We start from the raw sequence: 17,985 nt of genomic DNA, 5'->3' as shown, positions 1-17,985 counted from the left end.
TGAAAGTTTTAATTTACAGTAAAGTGAAAACAAAATGTTCCCGCCTGATAGATATCTTGTGTTTTAGTTTAAAGTCAAAGTCAAAAAGCCTTTGTCATTATATTCTGCAACGGATACAATGAGATTTTGGGACTTCCATATCAGCTACCGTAAAATAAAAAAAATAAAAAAATGAAAAATAAAAAAAAATATATAAATATATTAAAAGGAAAAGGACATGTAAACAGTACTGGCACAGATTGTGTGTGTGTGTGTGTGTGTGTGGGGGGGGGGGGTAATAGTGCAAAACAGGTGTAAAGTGACCGACAGTGCAGGTCGGAGTTGAGGGGGGCAATGGCTTGGGGAGTTTAAGAACATGAAATGATTTTCAATAGCAGAAAAACTACAAAAGCAACTGCAACCTAAACTAATACCTGGTCATGTAAAGTTGTCAGGAACAACAGCTGTTAAGCACATGCAATAAATGTTTTTTTTTTTTCTTGGTGAAAACATGGTTTTAATTTAGCCACAGCAGAGGGTATTTGAGCACAAACAGGTCTATAATCTATTTCCTGTTGTCAAGAACTTTTTTTTTTTTTGATGATCCTTCAAACTGCACATCTGACAGTAGAAAATTAAACACTGTTTTCCAAAAACAGAAACCAATACATAATTTAATTCATGATTTATCACAGCAAGTTAATATATAGTTAGATTTATATACAATATTTATTATCTTTTTTCAAAGAGCCCCTGATAAATGGAATCCCAGTTTAAAAACAGCTTCTTGCATTTTATATACGGTTGTAAAATATTTCTCATGTTAAAATTTGTATAATGACCTGAAATATTTCAGTGACACTAAAGCAAAACCAGAGGAAAACTATGGAGTGCAAATAGTTTTATATTGCGCTGAAAGCCTCAAACCGAATGAGAAGAATCAACGTTCAATTCTGCAGGAAATAACAAAAAAACAGACATTTACAATCATTTATTTACAGTGAATGTACACGCAAACTTAAAGACAAAAAATGGCAGAATGAGAAGCATACAAAAAGCAAAAGACATTTTGTTAAAGAAATTCATTAAACATTAAGTCAATTAACCCCAGGCTTGAGATTTACAGTAATGTAGAACGAGCTTCCCATCGCTGCCGAAACACTGGGAGAGAAAGAGAGAGAAAAATATATTTTTAACATTCAACAATGGCAGGCAGGTGAAAAGTAAAGAATCTATGAGAAGAAAATATGTGAAGCTAAAAGGAACAATCAGCATTTCCTGTGTGTTTTCTGTCACCTAATGAAGCACAGACTCGAAGGATTTAAAGCTTTGGTTCAATTGGGTTGCCTCTTCATGCGCCCTCTGCTGGTCATATCATGCAAGTGAAGTGAAATGCAGGAAGCATTGTGCCTGTATGTTTTAACACTAGAGGGCTGGAAGTTCCTTATAGGAAAGTAAATATTTACACTATCGGAAGCTGCAAATACATGGTTTTGTCATTGTTTGAGTAGTTTCCTCCCAAAAACCAAACCGCTATGACAGAAAAAGAATCTCAATAGAGTAAAATTATTTTTTGATGCTGTAATGATCTTCAGAACTACAATTAAGTATTTGACCGTGTAAAATGTTTGTTTGATTTATATAAAAACTATTAAAAAAAGTTAAAGAAAAAAGGCCCCACTTAAAACAAAAAACATTAAAGATAAAGTTTAATTGTTCATAAACTCACATCAAAGAGGACACCCACTTCTTGATCTGGTGATGGTGCAAACGACTGGTGGACATAAATAAACTGAAAAATAAAGCAGACGGCCCTCAGGCGGGACTTCACAAAACAGAGGTGGTCAATTCGTTAACATTGATATTCCAAATCTATTGATGAAAATGTGTCCTCACCAGTTGTTCATTGGCATCGAGTTTGAGGAAGCGAGAAATGAACTGAGCCAGAGACTGCACTGTCCTCCCTCTGTCCACTGCCCACTTCTTTGTCTTCATTATAGGAGCGTCTCCCACAGCCTTCAGCAATACATCAACTGCAAAAAATGGGAAAAAGAAAAAACAAAAATTGAAAACAGCTCCTATTACCACACTATCTTCCTGTGAAAAGCACTGAGAAAATTTCATTAAATCACAAGAAAAAAAGAGGAGAATAACTTAATTTCAACACCACATAGATCATGACTTTAGAACCAACAGATATACCGCCTCTGTTTTTATGCACACATTAAACATTATGACCATTAACTGCTTTTCTGACAGAAAAACTGAATCAAAAAATTACATTTTTGAGTTCTTACGATCCAAAATAAGAAAACTATTGCTTAATGCTCCTATAAAGAGTTTTTAGGCACTAATGGCCTTTATTTTTATTCTCTTTTTTTTAAGTAGGCAGAAAGGAATTGGGATTGAGAGAAAGAAGAGAAGGACATGCAGCGAGCTAGGACTCCAGCATTGGTGTGCCGTGTTTAGGAATATGGAGTAGAGTCACTGCTTAAGCCTTTACCATCTTCACACACAAGCAGGACTTTTCTAAAGCAACATCAATTGATGTGCAACTTCATCTCCAGTGGATGTGGTGAAACGATCAAAAGGTATATTTCTTCATTTTCAAAGTGGCCTTAGACACCTATTACTCATTTTTTCAATTAAGGAAACCAGGGAGAACATTTTCAAAAATTACAAATAAGACCATCAACATCTTTTGAGTGTGTTGTTTGACCAAGATGGAAAGAAGATAAATTAATATTTTATTAAAGTTGCATAAAGCTGCAAAGTTTTTGGAAGTGTTTGTGGACCTCTCTGTCAAAGTTTCACTTCTTTAAAACACTTGTTCCCCGCATTGCTCTGCCTTTAGATATGTACAAGCTTATGCAAGCCTCTTTCTGCTGCCATTAACTGACTTGCAAAGAGAAACCCTTTAACGTCAGGTTCTTTGTATTTCACAAAGAAGGGGCCTTTATGACATATTGATTTTACCTCCCAGAGATACTGTGATCATAAATTGTAGAATTCAAATTTCAAGAATTTTTTGTTTTACTTATAGCACTCAGGGGAAAATAAAAGAAAACACAAAACAGCTCTTCAGTTACATGATGTTAGTGGAGCATAAGATAATCAAATCAAAAGTTGTTCTTTCTTTTCCCCCACATCTATGCCAGAGGTCCCTGTAAAAGTGGAAAGTTGTCTTTTGAAGAGCATACCTTCAGTAAATTGGTGTAATTCTACAGCCTTACAGAAAATTACAATAATCATCTATCTCGTCTCCTTCGTTGGCTGCCATCTTTCCACATTCACCAGGTACACACTAAGAATGTGTTACAGGTCTTTGGTGGCCAGTGATTTTCTCTATGCTTAGGCAAGAGACTTAAAAGTGGACACCCATTCTCTATTCGTGGGGTGAAAGTCAACTTCTTTACAGTGGTGTAAAGGAGACAAATATTTACAGAAGCACATTTATCATTCACATGTCTAGCAATCAGAAGTTAACAACTCATCCCAATATTCTCATAATATTTAAATCATTGGAATCATTTTAATTTCTACTATTTGATGTATTTATGCAGCAAAATAAATATAATAAATTACAAAACCCCTTATTAATATCTACAAGTGACAAGAAAGAAACTGTAGACTGAAGTCTGATCTAACAGCAATATAAATTAATAAACCAAGAGCCTGAGCGTTTATATTTATTTGACGATCAGCATGTTTACAATAAAACTTCTCAGTGGAAGGTAATAAGATTAGGTGGAGCAGGTAATTTGGAAAACAATAAGAAAAAACACTTCCTCCGCTCACTAAAGATTATTTGAAAAAAGTTTACAGAACAATAGTTCAGTTTGGAAACTCCAAGGTTGCATCTGAGGCAACTTTATTCAGGTTAACCCCTGAAATCCAGAGGGAACAAATATTTTTGGGTTAATCTAATATATGGTCTATAACTGATTACCTAAAACATAAATGACCTAAAAACATGAATTGAGGCACAATTTAAAGGCATTTAAAAGGTATTATTTGGAGGCAGACCAGTAGATTGAACAGCCGATATGTTTGGCTGTTAAGTGTACTTTTTTGTATTGGCACAGGCACAGATCATTAGTCAGTGCTGCAGCCATCTGTTGAGATAATGTGAAGTGCATGTATTGTCGTTGTCTCCACTTCCTATACATTTTTAGTATTTTGTATGTATATTGTAAAAAACTCATATGTTTCAATACAGACTTGTGAAGCATTTGTTATCATTGTGTCACTTTTCACCATGTAAATAGAGGAGGAAACATAATATTCACTTCAGAAATATATATATATATATATATATATATATATATGAACCTATAAATAAATCGATTTAAAGTACACTTTTTTAACAAATAAAAGTGATTGTTTTGCGTTTTCAGTTTTTAGCAATAGCATTAGCTTTCTTCCTGAACTCATATCACGTGACTTCTTTGAAGAGTACGATTGGCCCAACAGCAGCAGCGGTGCATCATATTGGTCAAAATCACTGTCGATTTACAACCACCCCAAAGATACTTCCTTTAGCATTAGCCCAAGATGTCAAAAACAAGTCAGCAATATGACGCTCTCTTACTTTTTTTCTTCTCTTCACTAGTCGCGGAAATTTCTGACGGTGACTGTAGCTCTTCTTTTTGTGTCTCTGTTGGAGACTCTGCATTGTCAGACATCTTTAGCTGAAAAGCTCACTGCCTTCCACTCACTAAAGCTAAAAACCGACTTAAGAACAAACCGTCCTGCTATTGGAGCAAAGAGACGTAGGTGTATGCAACGCGCAATTTGATTGGCTAATGTTCTTTGGAAGGCGGGGTTTATAAAGACTCTTATTCCGGGCAAAATAATTCCGAGCTTCCAGCTTACTATCTTAATGTACTGTCTTTGTTTTTAGTAAAAAAAAAACTTTTTCCATTGTTCGGTTAGTGTTTTCTGCTGTTTTTACCCAGTCGTTTCCCCATGTTTGACTTGCAACTAATAAGTAAACATTTCTCTCCAGGACGCGTCACATGGGAAATAACTCTTTAACCTGGTAGTTGATGTTCATATTGTCCCCTTGAACCTGTCACCCATTCCTCCTGCTCACATCTGGACAACAGTAAGTTACGTTACTTTTGATAAACAACTTCTGCAAACTAGCTGCTTTTTGTTTCTTTTTTGTGTGTGTGTGGGGGGGTTGCACAGACACGGAGAAAACCTAAAGTTATATTCATTTACTTTACCAGAGCAAGAATGTGCAGTTATTTCATGGTTAATTTGTTCAGATTATGAAGTTCGACCTTGCGTTCCTCTTATGTTTGTGGTAATATCTTTCAAAACCTGAATGTGTTAGAGAAAGTACCTTGAAATTGTATTGATTATTTTTAGGCGTGAACGATTAATCGGATTCATTGTCATTTATCGATTATTGAAATAATTGTTAAATAATTTAGTAATCAATTCATCTTTAACTGGAGCTTCTAAAACCAGCCTTTGCTGACAGAACAACCAAGTTGGAGCAGTTCTACCAAAACCTAAAAATATATAAACATTTTACATTTAAGATAAAAAAAAATACTCTTGATCTGTCACTATGCTCTAATCAGAACTCCTCAAGTGGAAAGGTTTTAGTTTCACCTGGTTTAATTAAAAAAAAAAAAAAAGTCTTCTTTAAGGAAGCTTTGTCTGTTTATTATTCAATTAATAGAAAAAAAGAATGTAGAGATTAATCAATTTGTAAATTATCCCTAATTATTTGCACTTGTTGCCATATCGAAACTAGACAATTTGATATGACTTTTAGAAATTGATTTTGCAAACCAAAATCCTCCCAAACCAGAAAAGAGTGTTTTTTTTTTTTAAGATTCATGAATTTCTTCAAAATAACACAAAAACTGTGGAACAAAGCAGGCAGTTCAGGTATGGATGTGTGGAGAAGGTTGTGAAACCCCCTAATTTTGAAAAATATGGTGGTCGTAGTCTCATGGAGGATTGTTTCTCATTAGCAGGATCAGGATAAGTGAATTAACTAATGGAAGAAAATATAGTAAATTCTATAAACAAAAGTGTTACGAGCTGTAAAAGACTTGAAACTGGATGTTTGTGCTCCTCTAGGCGCACACAGCATGAGTTACAACGGAATAGTTTAGATTTTGAGGACATTTTTAATATAAACGTAAGAAAAATGTAGAAATTTTTTAACAGTATATACATTTTTGGTTAATTCATACTGTGTAAATTAGTGCAAACTTGCATGATACTAATCTGGCGCTCTGTCGATTAGCTTTAGATCGTTTAGCATAAATTGATGTAAAATGGCCTATTCACATTCCAGACCTAAATAAGATATAAGTGTAGTTGAGGGAAAAGGTGTTTTTACAAAGTATTGTCTCAGTGGGACCTTGATGTGCTCGTTGCAGTGGCGAACATCGGCAGGCTCTCCACCAAGGATGCTGTTCTCTTCCTGTGTGACATGCAGGAAAAGTTCAGACCCAACATCTTCCAGTTCACCAACATTGTCAGCAACGCAGCCAGAGTCCTTCAGGTTATTCCTAATCTATCAGCAGTTTAGCTGTGAAGTGGTAGTCACTTGTCGTGTCTAAACTCAGTCTGCGTCTGCAGGCCGGTCGTATTCTGGGAATCCCGGCCATTTTGACAGAGCAGTACCCTAAAGGTTTGGGACCCACTGTGCCGGAGCTTGGGGCCGAGGGTCTGACCGCTCATGCTAAAACCTCATTCACTATGATGATAGAGGAAGTGCAGAAGGAGTTGCAGGCCCTCGGGAGCCCTAAGCAAGCCATTCTGTGTGGGATAGAGGCACATGCCTGCATCGCGGTAAATCATATTTTTGTTTTTATGTCAAATTTGGTCTGCCAATTTTAGACCTGTTTTCACTTTAGTCAGAGTAAAGATGAGTAATTCTTCCATCCTTTCTTTTTTGCTCAGTGTACAACATATGACCTTCTTGAGAAGGGAATGGAGGTTCACATTGTGGCTGATGCTGTGTCCTCCAGAAGGTATACATCTATTTTACTTTATTCCAGTTATAGTCTGTATATTCACAGTTTACTGTAAAATTTTCATGTTTCACTTCTCAGCCAGACAGACCGGCTGTTTGCTTTGTCCCGACTGAAGCAAAGTGGAGCTTACCTTACCACCACAGAGGCCGTCCTCCTGCAGCTCGTTCAAGATGCCAAACACCCCAACTTTAAGGAGGTCCTGGTTTCTTCTGCTCTCTGTTGCCTTGTCAACGTATAATTCATTCCTCTAACACATTTAAAAACAAATGACATCCTCAATATTCTACACATTTAATTCACATATCTGGGTGTAGAACTATAAATTAAATGAATGGGGATAGTTGGTATAAAGTCCATTTAAAAAAAAAAACAACAACACACCAGTGAAAATCAAATGTCTAAGACTAAACAAAAATAATCTAAACAAATTTCCGTAAATTTCGAAAATATCCACTGGACTTGGTTTCCAAGATTTGAAGACGTTTCGCCACCTCTCCAGGAAGCTTTCTCAACTCCTAAACAAATGTTTTGACTTCCATGTAGAGGAAAATACAGTAAACTGTGAGTTTTGATTTTCACCAGAAAGGGCAGATTTATGTTAAGTTTGTACTACAGGATCTCTGAAAAAATAATTTAAATTGGTGAGTGTAGGGCTTTTAAGGGTGTTTAAATGTTAAGTCATGAAAGAAATATAAGATAAACTGCATAACTGTAGACTAGAGATTCAAATTAATCAAGTTTAAAAGACACAGGTGAGACCCCAGCTGCTTTTACTCTTATTGGATTGTAGTAAGTAGCATCCATCTTCTAATCGGACTGGGCTGTATGGCTCAGAAATCTAATCTACCATATTTATTTTTTGCTTTCTTTCCCGCCATCAAATCTAATTAATTGGTTTCCTCTCCCCTTTAGTTTCATGATTTAAATAAATACAAATGAAATATAGTGCTTTAAAAAAAAAAACTTTTATTTCAGTAATCCTCTCTGGGAGGTGAACTTAATTTAAAGGACGACGAGATACAAGCTGGGCTAAATGTTGTAAAATCATGATGTTTCACAACAAATATAGCAAGAGTAAAAGTTAGCAGCTGGTTGCATAGCTGTTAGTTAGTTTATCAGTTATGAGGAAACGCCTATGATCAAAAAAGTGATGAACTGATGTCACTCTGAGGTACAGACGCTCAAAGGGTGGATTGGTGAAAAAACAAAGTAATTTTCCAAAAATTGGTTATGTGGAGAAAGAAGGTATGTTAAAAAGTGCCAAGATGGAAAGGCATCAGCACGACCTGTAAGAACAGTTGCTACATTTGAAGGGTTGCATGGCCATTCAGTTCAATGCCCATAGTGAGATTTAACTGTGGAAAACTTTAGTTGGGGTAGAAAACATTAATAACAGGGAGATTTCTTCTGAGGAGTCTTATTTCAGACCTATAGGCCTTGTAAAGCATGTATGTTGTTAGAGTTTAGGACGGCACATTTGAAAAAATTGAAACAAGCATGACTTGAAAAAAGCATCTCTCTTAAAGAAGGCCAATGAAAACTCACATCTTTTGTTGGCAGGTGTGACCAAAGTGTATTTTTTGGCCATTTTTCAAATTGGTGTTTTTGAAAAAATCCTAACAGAATATTAGCAAAAAGCTGCAGGTATGGCGGCGACGTGATCATGGAATGTATTGCAAACACACAACCTGGGCAGTTATGGGTTCAACCATGAGCGGCTGGTTTATTCTAGAGTCGAATGACAGGTCATTGCTCTGGCAGCTAAAAACTGGTTAAAGCAACGAAACGTTATTTAAACAGAATTAGATTTTTCCAGAAGAAACTAAAAAAAACTGATAAATATCCTACAGAAAAGTACATCTATTAATTGTTGCTAAAAGTGACTGATATATATGGAAGGAATATGTTTTTACAGTGCATCATAAATGATATATGATATATTTGGTGTTTTTTGTTTGTCATTTACACTCAAGGTTGATGATTTGATTGTTTTACAACCAGGTTAAGAGGCCTGATCTTTTTATCATCCCCTGACAAGTAAACCCCTAAAACTATTGGATTTTACCAAGCTTTTTTGTATATTTAAATCGTATGCCATTTAAAAGTATAATCACTTTTGGTGTGTCTTTAGACCACATGTGTCAAACTCTGGTCCTTACGGTCTTGTATCATGTTTTGAAATAGTTTCTGAGCAGGAAGAACTTGCCCACACACTTGGATTCAGGTTTGCTGGAGGTAGACTTCCAAAAGTTGCAGGACCCCGGGCCCCAAGGACTGGATTTGACCCCCTGCTGAATATCTGACTGTTTAACCAACAACTGCTGATTTTTGTTGACAGATCCAGAAGCTCCTGTCCCAGCCATCTCCTGACACCGGCCTCCTCTCCTTCTTCAGTGCTCTGTAGAGAGATTGCCTCCTGTCATTGTGCTACACTGTATAAGCCCTCCGCTCTCACCACAGTGGCTCTAATAAAGCACGACTTTTACCTATAAACTTGACTCCTGTGGTTTTCTGTTCGCCTTGTTCTCCCCAACCCCCCCAACATGCATAGAGATGAGATATGTTGACTTAGTGTGGTGGAAAATTCACGTGTTTCTTTGCAATGCAAACCTGACAGGGCCTTGGAGGTTGGACTTTCTCCCAGAGGCGGGAGCAGAGAGTGAGCTCACACCGTGGGAGGAGGGAGTGACGTCTTTCTGGTGAAGTCAGAAAGGGAGGGGAAGGACAGAGAAAGAGAAAAAGGAAGCTCTCCGATTAGTATTTTGTGTATATTTCCATAAAGTTACAAAAAACTTTGATAAACTGAAGGTGGGATCGGATGCCTGGGCGCCAACGCCGTGCTGAGGAGAGAGATCTGAAGGTGGAGGGAAGGTGAAAGTTTGACAGCAGACGTGCACAGCTGATGACAGCATAAAATATTTAACTTTTCAAGGCCCTGGGCCTCGACTGACCACAGAAAGGTGAGAAAAGTCAGCCTGCTTCCTTTAAACAAAACAAGCAGGGTTGGAGGTGGCATACTTGCATGTTGGCGTCTTTCTTCCATGTCTTTGCTTGTTGATGGAAAGTTCCTGGAACAGCAGAGTGTGTGCTGAGTATGAGCTAAACTATTTTGTAAGAGAAGCTGGCTGGAAGTATATGAACAGAGCACTCAAGTCTGTTACGGCCGACGAGAATTTCCTCAGAGCCTAGTCACTTTGCAAAAGACTTTATAGAGCATGTTGATCCATTACTTTATGTTCTGCTTCTCCAGATCCTGGGCAGAAGAGGAAATAAGAAAAAAAAAAGATGTCTTCTGACTTGAACTCCAGTCTCACCAGCATTGACTGGCTGCCCAATCTAGGAATCAGCAGCCTGCGTTCTGGGAAAGAGAGAGGAGGGGAGAAAAAGAGAGACAAAGGGAGGGAGAGGGGGGACTTTGTACCGTCAGTGCAGAGCCCCTCTCCATCAAGCTGTAAAGGAAAACCCCCCCACAGCTACGCCACCCTCATAGCCATGGCGATAGCAGCTGCACCAGAGAGGAAGCTGAGCTTAAATGACATCTACACCTGGATAAGCAACACTTTCCCTTACTACAGCAGGGCAGGCCGAGGATGGAAGGCAAGCTGTACCAACAACATCATACTGAGGTATAACTTTGTAATAACTGTATTAGACATAACCTGATTTTAATCTTAACAGAACTCCATCAGACACAATCTGTCCCTGAACAAATGCTTCAGGAAAGTTCCTCGGCCACAGAACGACCCTGGCAAGGTGGGCTACTTCTACACTTTGATGTTGTTGCCTAATGCTTCTGATTGAAAATGCATCATACAGATAGAATACATGTTATAAAAAAAAATGAAGAAAAAGACCAAATTTCTGTATTTATTATAGGGCTCCTATTGGACAATGGATGGACCTCCAGAATCTATGAGTCCCACTAGAGCACCAAAGCGCCCCTACCCTGAGGATGAGGAGGAAGAGGAGCTTAAGCATGTAGGGTTCTAATTAATTCTTGCCGAAGTCAATTACAGGGGGATGATTTTTGTAAAGTATTTTTTTATTGGGATGTGATATAAAGCTTCCTCCACTGATTAAATGAGTTAACACTTTTTGGAGGCCCACACAAAACACTTATAAGGTATTTTTCTTTAACCAATACCTGGAATAGTGTTAAAATAATAGATATTGAATCACAAGTTATGCAGACCTATTGTTTATATATTGTTTACAAAAAAACAAACAAACCATCCTATATATATATATATATACTGTTTTTTATTTTTTTTTCTGTCATGATTTAAGGTGTTCTCTCTCTGCTCTCTGTGCTTCATTAGGTCTTTTCATGTTTCTACTGTTTTAGCTCAATCTGAGTCTGTCTATCTGTGGGGAAGCTGCACAGGTATTCAGATAAAGCAAAAAATGAAGAATGAATAAAGATGTTGTGTTGGACAGGAAGGGGTTATTTGCTTTCTTTTTATTTTGCTGAATTTTGAGGAGACAACACTGGAGAATATTTTATGCTAGAACTACGGATTAAGACCACTTTAAAAGATTTGGTTGGAATCAAAAGATGAAGAAAAGGGACATTTAACAAATATTTTTACCTGATTGTCCAAAGAGTCACACCGATTTCCTTGGGAAATCCCGATGATCACTGATTATAGAGTTGTTCATTTCTAGTTTTGTTGATTCACCTAACCAATTAAAGAAAGACTCATTCAGTTTTTCACTTTAGGCAAGAGATTTTTTTGTTGTTGTATTTTTTAAAGTCTCAATGACTAAGTGCTCAGTGGAGAGCTGCCTTAACCCAGCACGGTGTTTCATGTACTGGTTGGATGTAGCAGCTGTTTACAGATTGGGGGATTCATCTGCAGGGAATCTGGTGCTGCTGCAGTTTGCAAAGTTACCAAAGCTCTCAATTTACTGGTCTGTGTCTGTTCTGGCCCGCACCTACATTATGGGCCTGAGATATGGGTCAGGGATGCAAGTGGATGAGAGGAGATAGAGATGGCAGGGTTCAGTCTGAGAGATGGTGGTGAGCTCCATCATCTGGGAGAAGGTCGGGGTGAAGCCGCTGTACCGGTCCTGAGTGGACCCGGTATCTGATCTGAACGCCTGATGTGGTTTTTCTGGGATCTCCCACTGTGACACACTTGGGGAATTCTCATAATCCTCCAAATGTCTCTAATCTATGGGTTCATTTTAACCATAAAAAGGGGGAAAATAGTTTTGGGTTTTTTGGATGAGTTAATCCCAGATGATAAAACAACTACAACTATATATTTAATTCAAATGCCTTTTCCTCCTTTTTAAGTATGCTTTACTACCGGAACATTTCATGAGGTTTCATATCATTTTCTGTGCTTGCTTCTGTGGGAAAGACTATGTGCTAGTGAACAGGTTTTAGGGATTAGTCACCTCTTTGTGCTCTGAATTCAGAGCGTGGGTGTAGCAGGAGGTGAGCACCGACTGAACTCAACTGTTGTTGTGTTTGTCGTTTTCTTTCTGTGCATAAAGCTGCAATGCTGCATTCCTCTGGGATTCCCTCTTCTTAGAGACTATGATTTGATCCTGCGCTCTTACAGGTTCCTCCACCTGTAAAGACAGCGATGGTGAGCGGACCCTCTCCCTGCCACCAGCCTGCTTCCCATCAGGACTTGCAGTTTAATACCTCTCCGGTTGGACCAATCCAGCAGCCCCCATCACCTCCCCCACACAAGGTACGCTCACGCTACCTCTTCTCATATTACAGCCAAGTTCGGCAGGTGTTACATAAAAGTTTCATGTTCGTCTTCACAGCAACCGTCACCCTACATGTCAGCCCATGTCTCTGTTCTCCCTGCCTCTCATCTATCTGTCTCCCAATCAGCTGAGCTCCCGCCAGCGGCCCCCATGTCATCCATCAACTCTTTTCCTCCTCCTCACCCACCTAGCTCCACCTTTTCCCTTCCTGCAGCTGCTACAGCTCCTCCCTCCTATTCCAGCACTGCCATGTCCTTTCCTGCCAGCTCAAATCCTCTACCTGTTTCCACTTTTTCCTGCACTTCCAACTCGACAAACGTTTCCACATTGTCTGGTCCCAGCTCCTCCTGCACAACTGTTGCCCCCCCTACCGCTGCTTCAGGGCACTCCACTGATCCTCATCTGCGCTTCTCCTTTGAGGATTTGAACATACCAGATCTGTATGCTTCATTTAAGTCCCTCTTCAAGACGATGCGCGAGAGGGGAGGCTCCATCTGTAAGTTTGCAGGCCTGTTGCACAAACATAAAACCTGTGAGAGTCTCTGAGGAATAATTTTGTTTTCTTTTCCCTGAAGCGGACGGTGCTCTTCCTCTTGGTCCAAGTAATGACACTACACCTCTACACACTCCAACGCTGCCACCGTTCTCCCCTCACCCCCCATCTGCACTGTCTGCACCACCTGCAGCAGGTCCACGACCTGTTGCTGCTCAACCACCTGTTGCAGGTGCACCGCCTGTTGCAGGTCCACCAACTGTAGCAGGTGCAGCAGCTGTGCAAGCTCCACACCCTGCAGAGTCAGAGCGCATTTCACAACTCAGTGAGTCTCACTCCAATATCTTGACCCAGAAATGCTCTACTTGATGAACATGACAAAACCAGAGAGTATCTTCCCTTTTTAAATCTTCCCTCGCTTCTCCCCTTGCAGCGGTGCCCGCCGATTGGTTCAGTAACCCAGATTCACTGAAGGAGAGCTTCCGCATTGCCACCAATCTAGACTGGGCAAACATAGACCTCTCTAGTCACCCAGGTCTGTGCTGCTCATCTGTCTGCTTAAAAAAAAAGGGTTACTTCACCAAATATTCTAAATTTACAAAAACCCTTCCATATAACAGAAGTTTTTGGATATTTGAAATCAAATGTATTATAAACGACAGACACAACACCCTCACATAAATTAAAGCGTAATTAAAATACATATTTTACATATTAGTAATAATCACACCCTGCATCATCTTCATTTTGTTCATTATGATGATAATAGCTTACACCTAAAAAACCGTAAAAAAAAGGGAAACTAGTTCATGAGACACTCATTGAACATCTTTCACAGGTAAGTTAAATAATGAAGAAGATTTTTAAATTAGTATTTGCTCCTAAAACACCACAGTATACCAGGTATACATTAGTATACAGGTATACTAATGTAAAGGTTGGTGGAAGGAAAAACAATAGTGGAAAAAAAAGTGCTGGACAAACAACAATAATTATAGAATGGATTGAGAAGGCACCAAACTGATTCTTTCCCTGCATCAAGCCACAAAATCAGAGGTGTTTTATTTGGGCTACAGAAAGAAGAAACTGAACTGTTTTTACTTTATTTGGAAATCAAAGTCCTGGGGTCTGTTGAAGGGCAACCTGTGTAGCTTGAGGTCCACGGTAAAGTTTCCACAGTCACTGATGATTAAGGGAACCATATGATCTGCTGGCGTTGGTCCTCTGCATTTTTTGTCAACTCCAGAGTCAGTATAGCGCTTTTAGCAACATATTAGAACAAAACTACTTACATACAGTCTGTATGAAGATTCTGATTTAATTTGAATAGACAGACTTGGAACATGTCCACATGTCACGCGTCAGGCTCCATCACTGGGCTGGACTGGCCTCAGCTAAATCCTTAGAGAATCTGTGCTGTATTTACAGGACGATATGAAAGAAACCGAAATTAATTCTCACTGATGCAATGCAGCTCTGGAAATATTCTGTACACTACATGGAAATCCTCTCAGTTGGATCAAATTTCTGGATACATTTTGGATGGAATGGTTGAAATAAAACAAACTTTTTATACTATTCCATATTATTATGATGGATGTGTGAAATATTTACAATGTATGTCAAAGATTTGAAATGACTTGGCAGCTCAGTAATTTCAGTTGATTTTTCCAAATATCTGATTCTATTGGATGGTGTTGCTTTACCTTTGGCTTCATAATTAATGTTTAGTTGTGGGTTGGAATGATTTTACAAATCATGCCATCTGTTCTGCATATTATTTACATCAAAAGTGCCTAAATAGTTCAAATTGGATTTACACATTTCAGAGTATTAGTCACGTTCTTCACCCATATAGGTTTCCTATTTTTAGAAAGCAGAAGAGGAAGTAAATGGTTTTGTTGAAATCTAGCAGGATATGTGATTTTTTATTTTTTTTTTCATCTGTATGAAGGATCCCTTTAGGACATTTCTTTCATAAACAGTAAATCCAATTCTTAGATTTTGTATAAATGTTTTAGTTTTTATTAAAGATTGTTTCCTTAGTAATTTCACCACCAGCATGTGTTTAACAAAAGTACCTTTATTTTCTTTCTCAGACCTGCTGGAGAGCATGAAGCAGGCCGAGCTCTGCGACTGGGCCCTCGATCCAGGGCTCTTCACGTCCCTCTGCGATTCTCTGAACCGCTTTTTTTCCCAGAAAGGCATGATTAGCCCTGGACAGAACTCTCCAGTTACCCTCGGAGCCCCTCATTCCCTCCAGCCATCGCCGCTGACATCCAACCCACCCCCCACCCTCACCAGCCTCACTCACCCCTCTCCCCTTCCCTACCCTACCGCTCTCCCTCCCACCAATGGAACACAGCTGCCCCGGAGGCCCCCACCTATGCAGGGAACCGGCCAACAGAGGCCACATCTGACGAACCCTGCAAATGCAGCTGGTGAGTGACAGGCATTTTAAATCGACTTTAGGGGCAACGTAATGCTTTATATTCATCCTTTATTACCTTTTGTCCTCAATGTGTAATTGCTGTAAATCACTCACTAAATTGTCCTCCTTTGGCATCAAACTGCTTTATTTCAATCATTTAAACATTTATTTTTAACATCTTACTTTTTAATAAACTTATTTACATTATAAAGGTAAATGTCTTTAGCTTTTTATGTTTTACATTCTTTTTTTTATAGAATAAAATTTTTGTTTCATAAAAATCTTCCCCATTTATAATATAAGTTCTTTCTTTCAATTTATGAAAAAGATGTTTCTATGTCGTCAGTGTTTTGGCTAAGTATTTCTTTATGTCCCAGCTGCTATCAGGAATCTATAGTTTCTCCATCTTCAAGGAAAAACACACGGTTTAGTAATTAAGGGAAGTTAGTCTGTGACCGGCCAAATATTGTTATAAATATGCAAAGAATGGACACACTACACTTAGGATAATATCTCTTACCCAGCTATGCAAACTCCAATGTTGCACAAACGATAACTATGCTTTTATTTCTGTGTGCAGCTGTTTATATGATTTCCTTCTGACTTAACTTTTTATAATGATCTATGTATGTGCTTGTTAAACCCTAATATTACCTGCCTATTAAGTGTGAAGACTGTTTTCCCAAGCAGTTTATTTTATTAGGACAGCTTTTTCCGTCAAGATAAAGTTATCATTATGTACGTAGCATAGATTTGGGAATGGAATGGGAGCATTGTCCTTGATCCAAGAACACTATATTATTGATATTGTTGGAACTGTTGAAGTCTCCTCGTGTAAAATCATGTTTGATGTGATACTGGACTTGTATAAAATGCTTCTTTAACCGTTATTTGGGGCTGCTGATAACGGCGAGCCTGATGGTCCATTCTATCCGTGCAATCTCTGGTCTGAGTAAGAATACCATTCTGTAAAAGCGAGTGATCTCTGCTCAAGAAAGAAACGGGAAGACAAAAGCTTAAAGATATAAACAGAGAGCTTTCCTTTACATATCCTTAAACAACCCTTTTTATAGAGGCCATGGTTGGGTACGACAGCCATTAGCTCCGTAACATTTTGCATGAAGTTGTTTCTTTCATGAAAGATTTCTATGAAAACTTTTCTGATAAACTGCATGAGTTTTGTATTAGCTGTAAATAATATTTATTGAACAGAATCAAATAGACTTTATCAGCATGTGTTTAAGTTGGGTCATTCAGATTTCAAATTTGGCTTCTAGTTTTTTTTTTTTTTAACTGGCAGCTTATACAATTCAAAAGGAGAAGTTACTCCGAAAATATTTTACAAAATATCTCCCACTTCCATTTTGGTCTAAAACTTAATGTTTGTTTTTTTTGTCTGAGCAGGGATCCAGCCTCAGCCTGCAACGCCGCGGCAGCGTCCTCCGCTGAAGAATCTGCACAGCAACAGTGAGGAGTTCCAGGACGACTTCGACTGGGATTCCCTCATACTTTGAGACCCGCTTCCTTGTTTGGAGCACAAAAAAAAAAATCTAATATTTCAGAGAAAACTTCACTTCCTGTTTCTCTGACAGCGTGTCTGGGATCAGGTTCCTCATTAATGACTGAATCTTAAGAGTTTGATGTCTATCTTTTTAAATCTTAAGGCCGTAATATTCATTCTATAGCGTATCATTGTTGGTAACTGGCAAGATGTACGCCGTTACCAAACCTTTTTTCTCCAATATACATAAATCATGAAAGAGTCGCACACATTCCTTGTTTTCGTTTTATTTCATAAATTTCTTTAGATTTTTTTCTCTCCATTTTTCTTTTCAAATGTGAATGTTCACAGTTGACACCACACAAAAGTCAAACTTACCCAATAAAAGATACTTCTCTTGATATAAAATAAATTCATTCAGCTAAATTAAAAGAGCAGTATGGAGCACGTGTTCATGTCCCTGTTGTCTCCTTTCACTCAATGAAATAATTGTCTCTTTCAAGAAGCATCTGCTGATCTCTTTACAAAGAAAAAAAATAAGATTGGGTGTTAAACATGAGGACAGTGTTTGCTTTGAGACACCTGAATTCCAGGTATCTCAGATGAAATAGGTGATCAACAAGAAAGATTGGCAGAAAGAAATCACATGACCCATAAAACACCTCATTTAAAATACAACCTTACATATCATCACTGGTGATAATTTAAGAAATGTTTATTTTTTTTTTTTACATCGAGTCCCTGAAATGAGATCGGACACAAGGAGAAAAAGGACTAAGTACTGAAACAAACACAACCAGGCGTCTGCACGCTGATAAATACGCATCTGCGTTCTCATTCGCACAAA

At 38.3% G+C, this 17,985-nt stretch overlaps 3 protein-coding genes across 3 annotated transcripts; 2 read left to right on the top strand and 1 right to left on the bottom strand.

Annotated features, from left to right (window-relative positions):
• Nucleotides 1–910: 910 nt before the first annotated feature.
• Nucleotides 911–4,732, bottom strand: atg12 (ATG12 autophagy related 12 homolog (S. cerevisiae)). The gene is made up of 4 exons (XM_038284530.1): nt 4,571–4,732; nt 1,876–2,012; nt 1,709–1,771; nt 911–1,140 (listed from the first exon to the last, which is right to left on the bottom strand). The coding sequence occupies exons 1-4, from the start codon at nt 4,662–4,664 to the stop codon at nt 1,081–1,083; spliced, it is 354 nt and encodes a 117-aa protein (XP_038140458.1). The 5' UTR covers nt 4,665–4,732; the 3' UTR covers nt 911–1,080.
• A 28-nt stretch (nt 4,733–4,760) lies between these two features.
• On the top strand, nt 4,761–9,479 carry isoc2 (isochorismatase domain containing 2). The gene is made up of 7 exons (XM_038284529.1): nt 4,761–4,909; nt 4,988–5,086; nt 6,387–6,511; nt 6,589–6,801; nt 6,913–6,983; nt 7,065–7,182; nt 9,325–9,479. Coding segments are annotated over exons 2-7 (594 nt in total). The 5' UTR covers nt 4,761–4,909; nt 4,988–5,085; the 3' UTR covers nt 9,391–9,479.
• A 135-nt stretch (nt 9,480–9,614) lies between these two features.
• Nucleotides 9,615–17,582, top strand: foxj2 (forkhead box J2). Its single transcript, XM_038284528.1, has 10 exons — nt 9,615–9,946; nt 10,237–10,583; nt 10,665–10,739; nt 10,863–10,964; nt 12,557–12,691; nt 12,771–13,209; nt 13,289–13,531; nt 13,640–13,741; nt 15,306–15,647; nt 17,042–17,582. The coding sequence occupies exons 2-10, from the start codon at nt 10,272–10,274 to the stop codon at nt 17,149–17,151; spliced, it is 1,860 nt and encodes a 619-aa protein (XP_038140456.1). The 5' UTR covers nt 9,615–9,946; nt 10,237–10,271; the 3' UTR covers nt 17,152–17,582.
• The last annotated feature ends 403 nt before the right edge of the window (nt 17,583–17,985 follow it).

Source organism: Cyprinodon tularosa, unplaced genomic scaffold, assembly GCF_016077235.1.
Source record: "Cyprinodon tularosa strain WSP-4 unplaced genomic scaffold, ASM1607723v1 ctg2, whole genome shotgun sequence".
NCBI classification, from domain to species: domain Eukaryota; kingdom Metazoa; phylum Chordata; class Actinopteri; order Cyprinodontiformes; family Cyprinodontidae; genus Cyprinodon; species Cyprinodon tularosa.
The sequence above is the reverse complement of the archived record's forward strand: the minus strand, read 5'-3'. Positions and strand labels throughout refer to the sequence as shown.

What these genes read in the sequence shown, in the direction of transcription:
- atg12 (XM_038284530.1), bottom strand. Translation starts at nt 4,664, where the DNA reads ATGTCTGACAATGCAGAGTCTCCAACAGAGACACAAAAAGAAGAGCTA. An exon ending in TAGTGAAGAGAAGAAAAAAA is followed by an intron (nt 2,013 to 4,570) that starts GTAAGAGAGCGT and finishes CATTTTTTGCAG; the next exon opens with TTGATGTATTGCTGAAGGCT. An exon ending in TCGATGCCAATGAACAACTG is followed by an intron (nt 1,772 to 1,875) that starts GTGAGGACACAT and finishes TTTATTTTTCAG; the next exon opens with TTTATTTATGTCCACCAGTC.
- isoc2 (XM_038284529.1), top strand. An exon ending in GATGCTGTGTCCTCCAGAAG is followed by an intron (nt 6,984 to 7,064) that starts GTATACATCTAT and finishes TTCACTTCTCAG; the next exon opens with CCAGACAGACCGGCTGTTTG. An exon ending in AACACCCCAACTTTAAGGAG is followed by an intron (nt 7,183 to 9,324) that starts GTCCTGGTTTCT and finishes TTTTGTTGACAG; the next exon opens with ATCCAGAAGCTCCTGTCCCA.
- foxj2 (XM_038284528.1), top strand. Translation starts at nt 10,272, where the DNA reads ATGTCTTCTGACTTGAACTCCAGTCTCACCAGCATTGACTGGCTGCCC. An exon ending in CATCACCTCCCCCACACAAG is followed by an intron (nt 12,692 to 12,770) that starts GTACGCTCACGC and finishes TCGTCTTCACAG; the next exon opens with CAACCGTCACCCTACATGTC. An exon ending in AGAGCGCATTTCACAACTCA is followed by an intron (nt 13,532 to 13,639) that starts GTGAGTCTCACT and finishes CTCCCCTTGCAG; the next exon opens with CGGTGCCCGCCGATTGGTTC.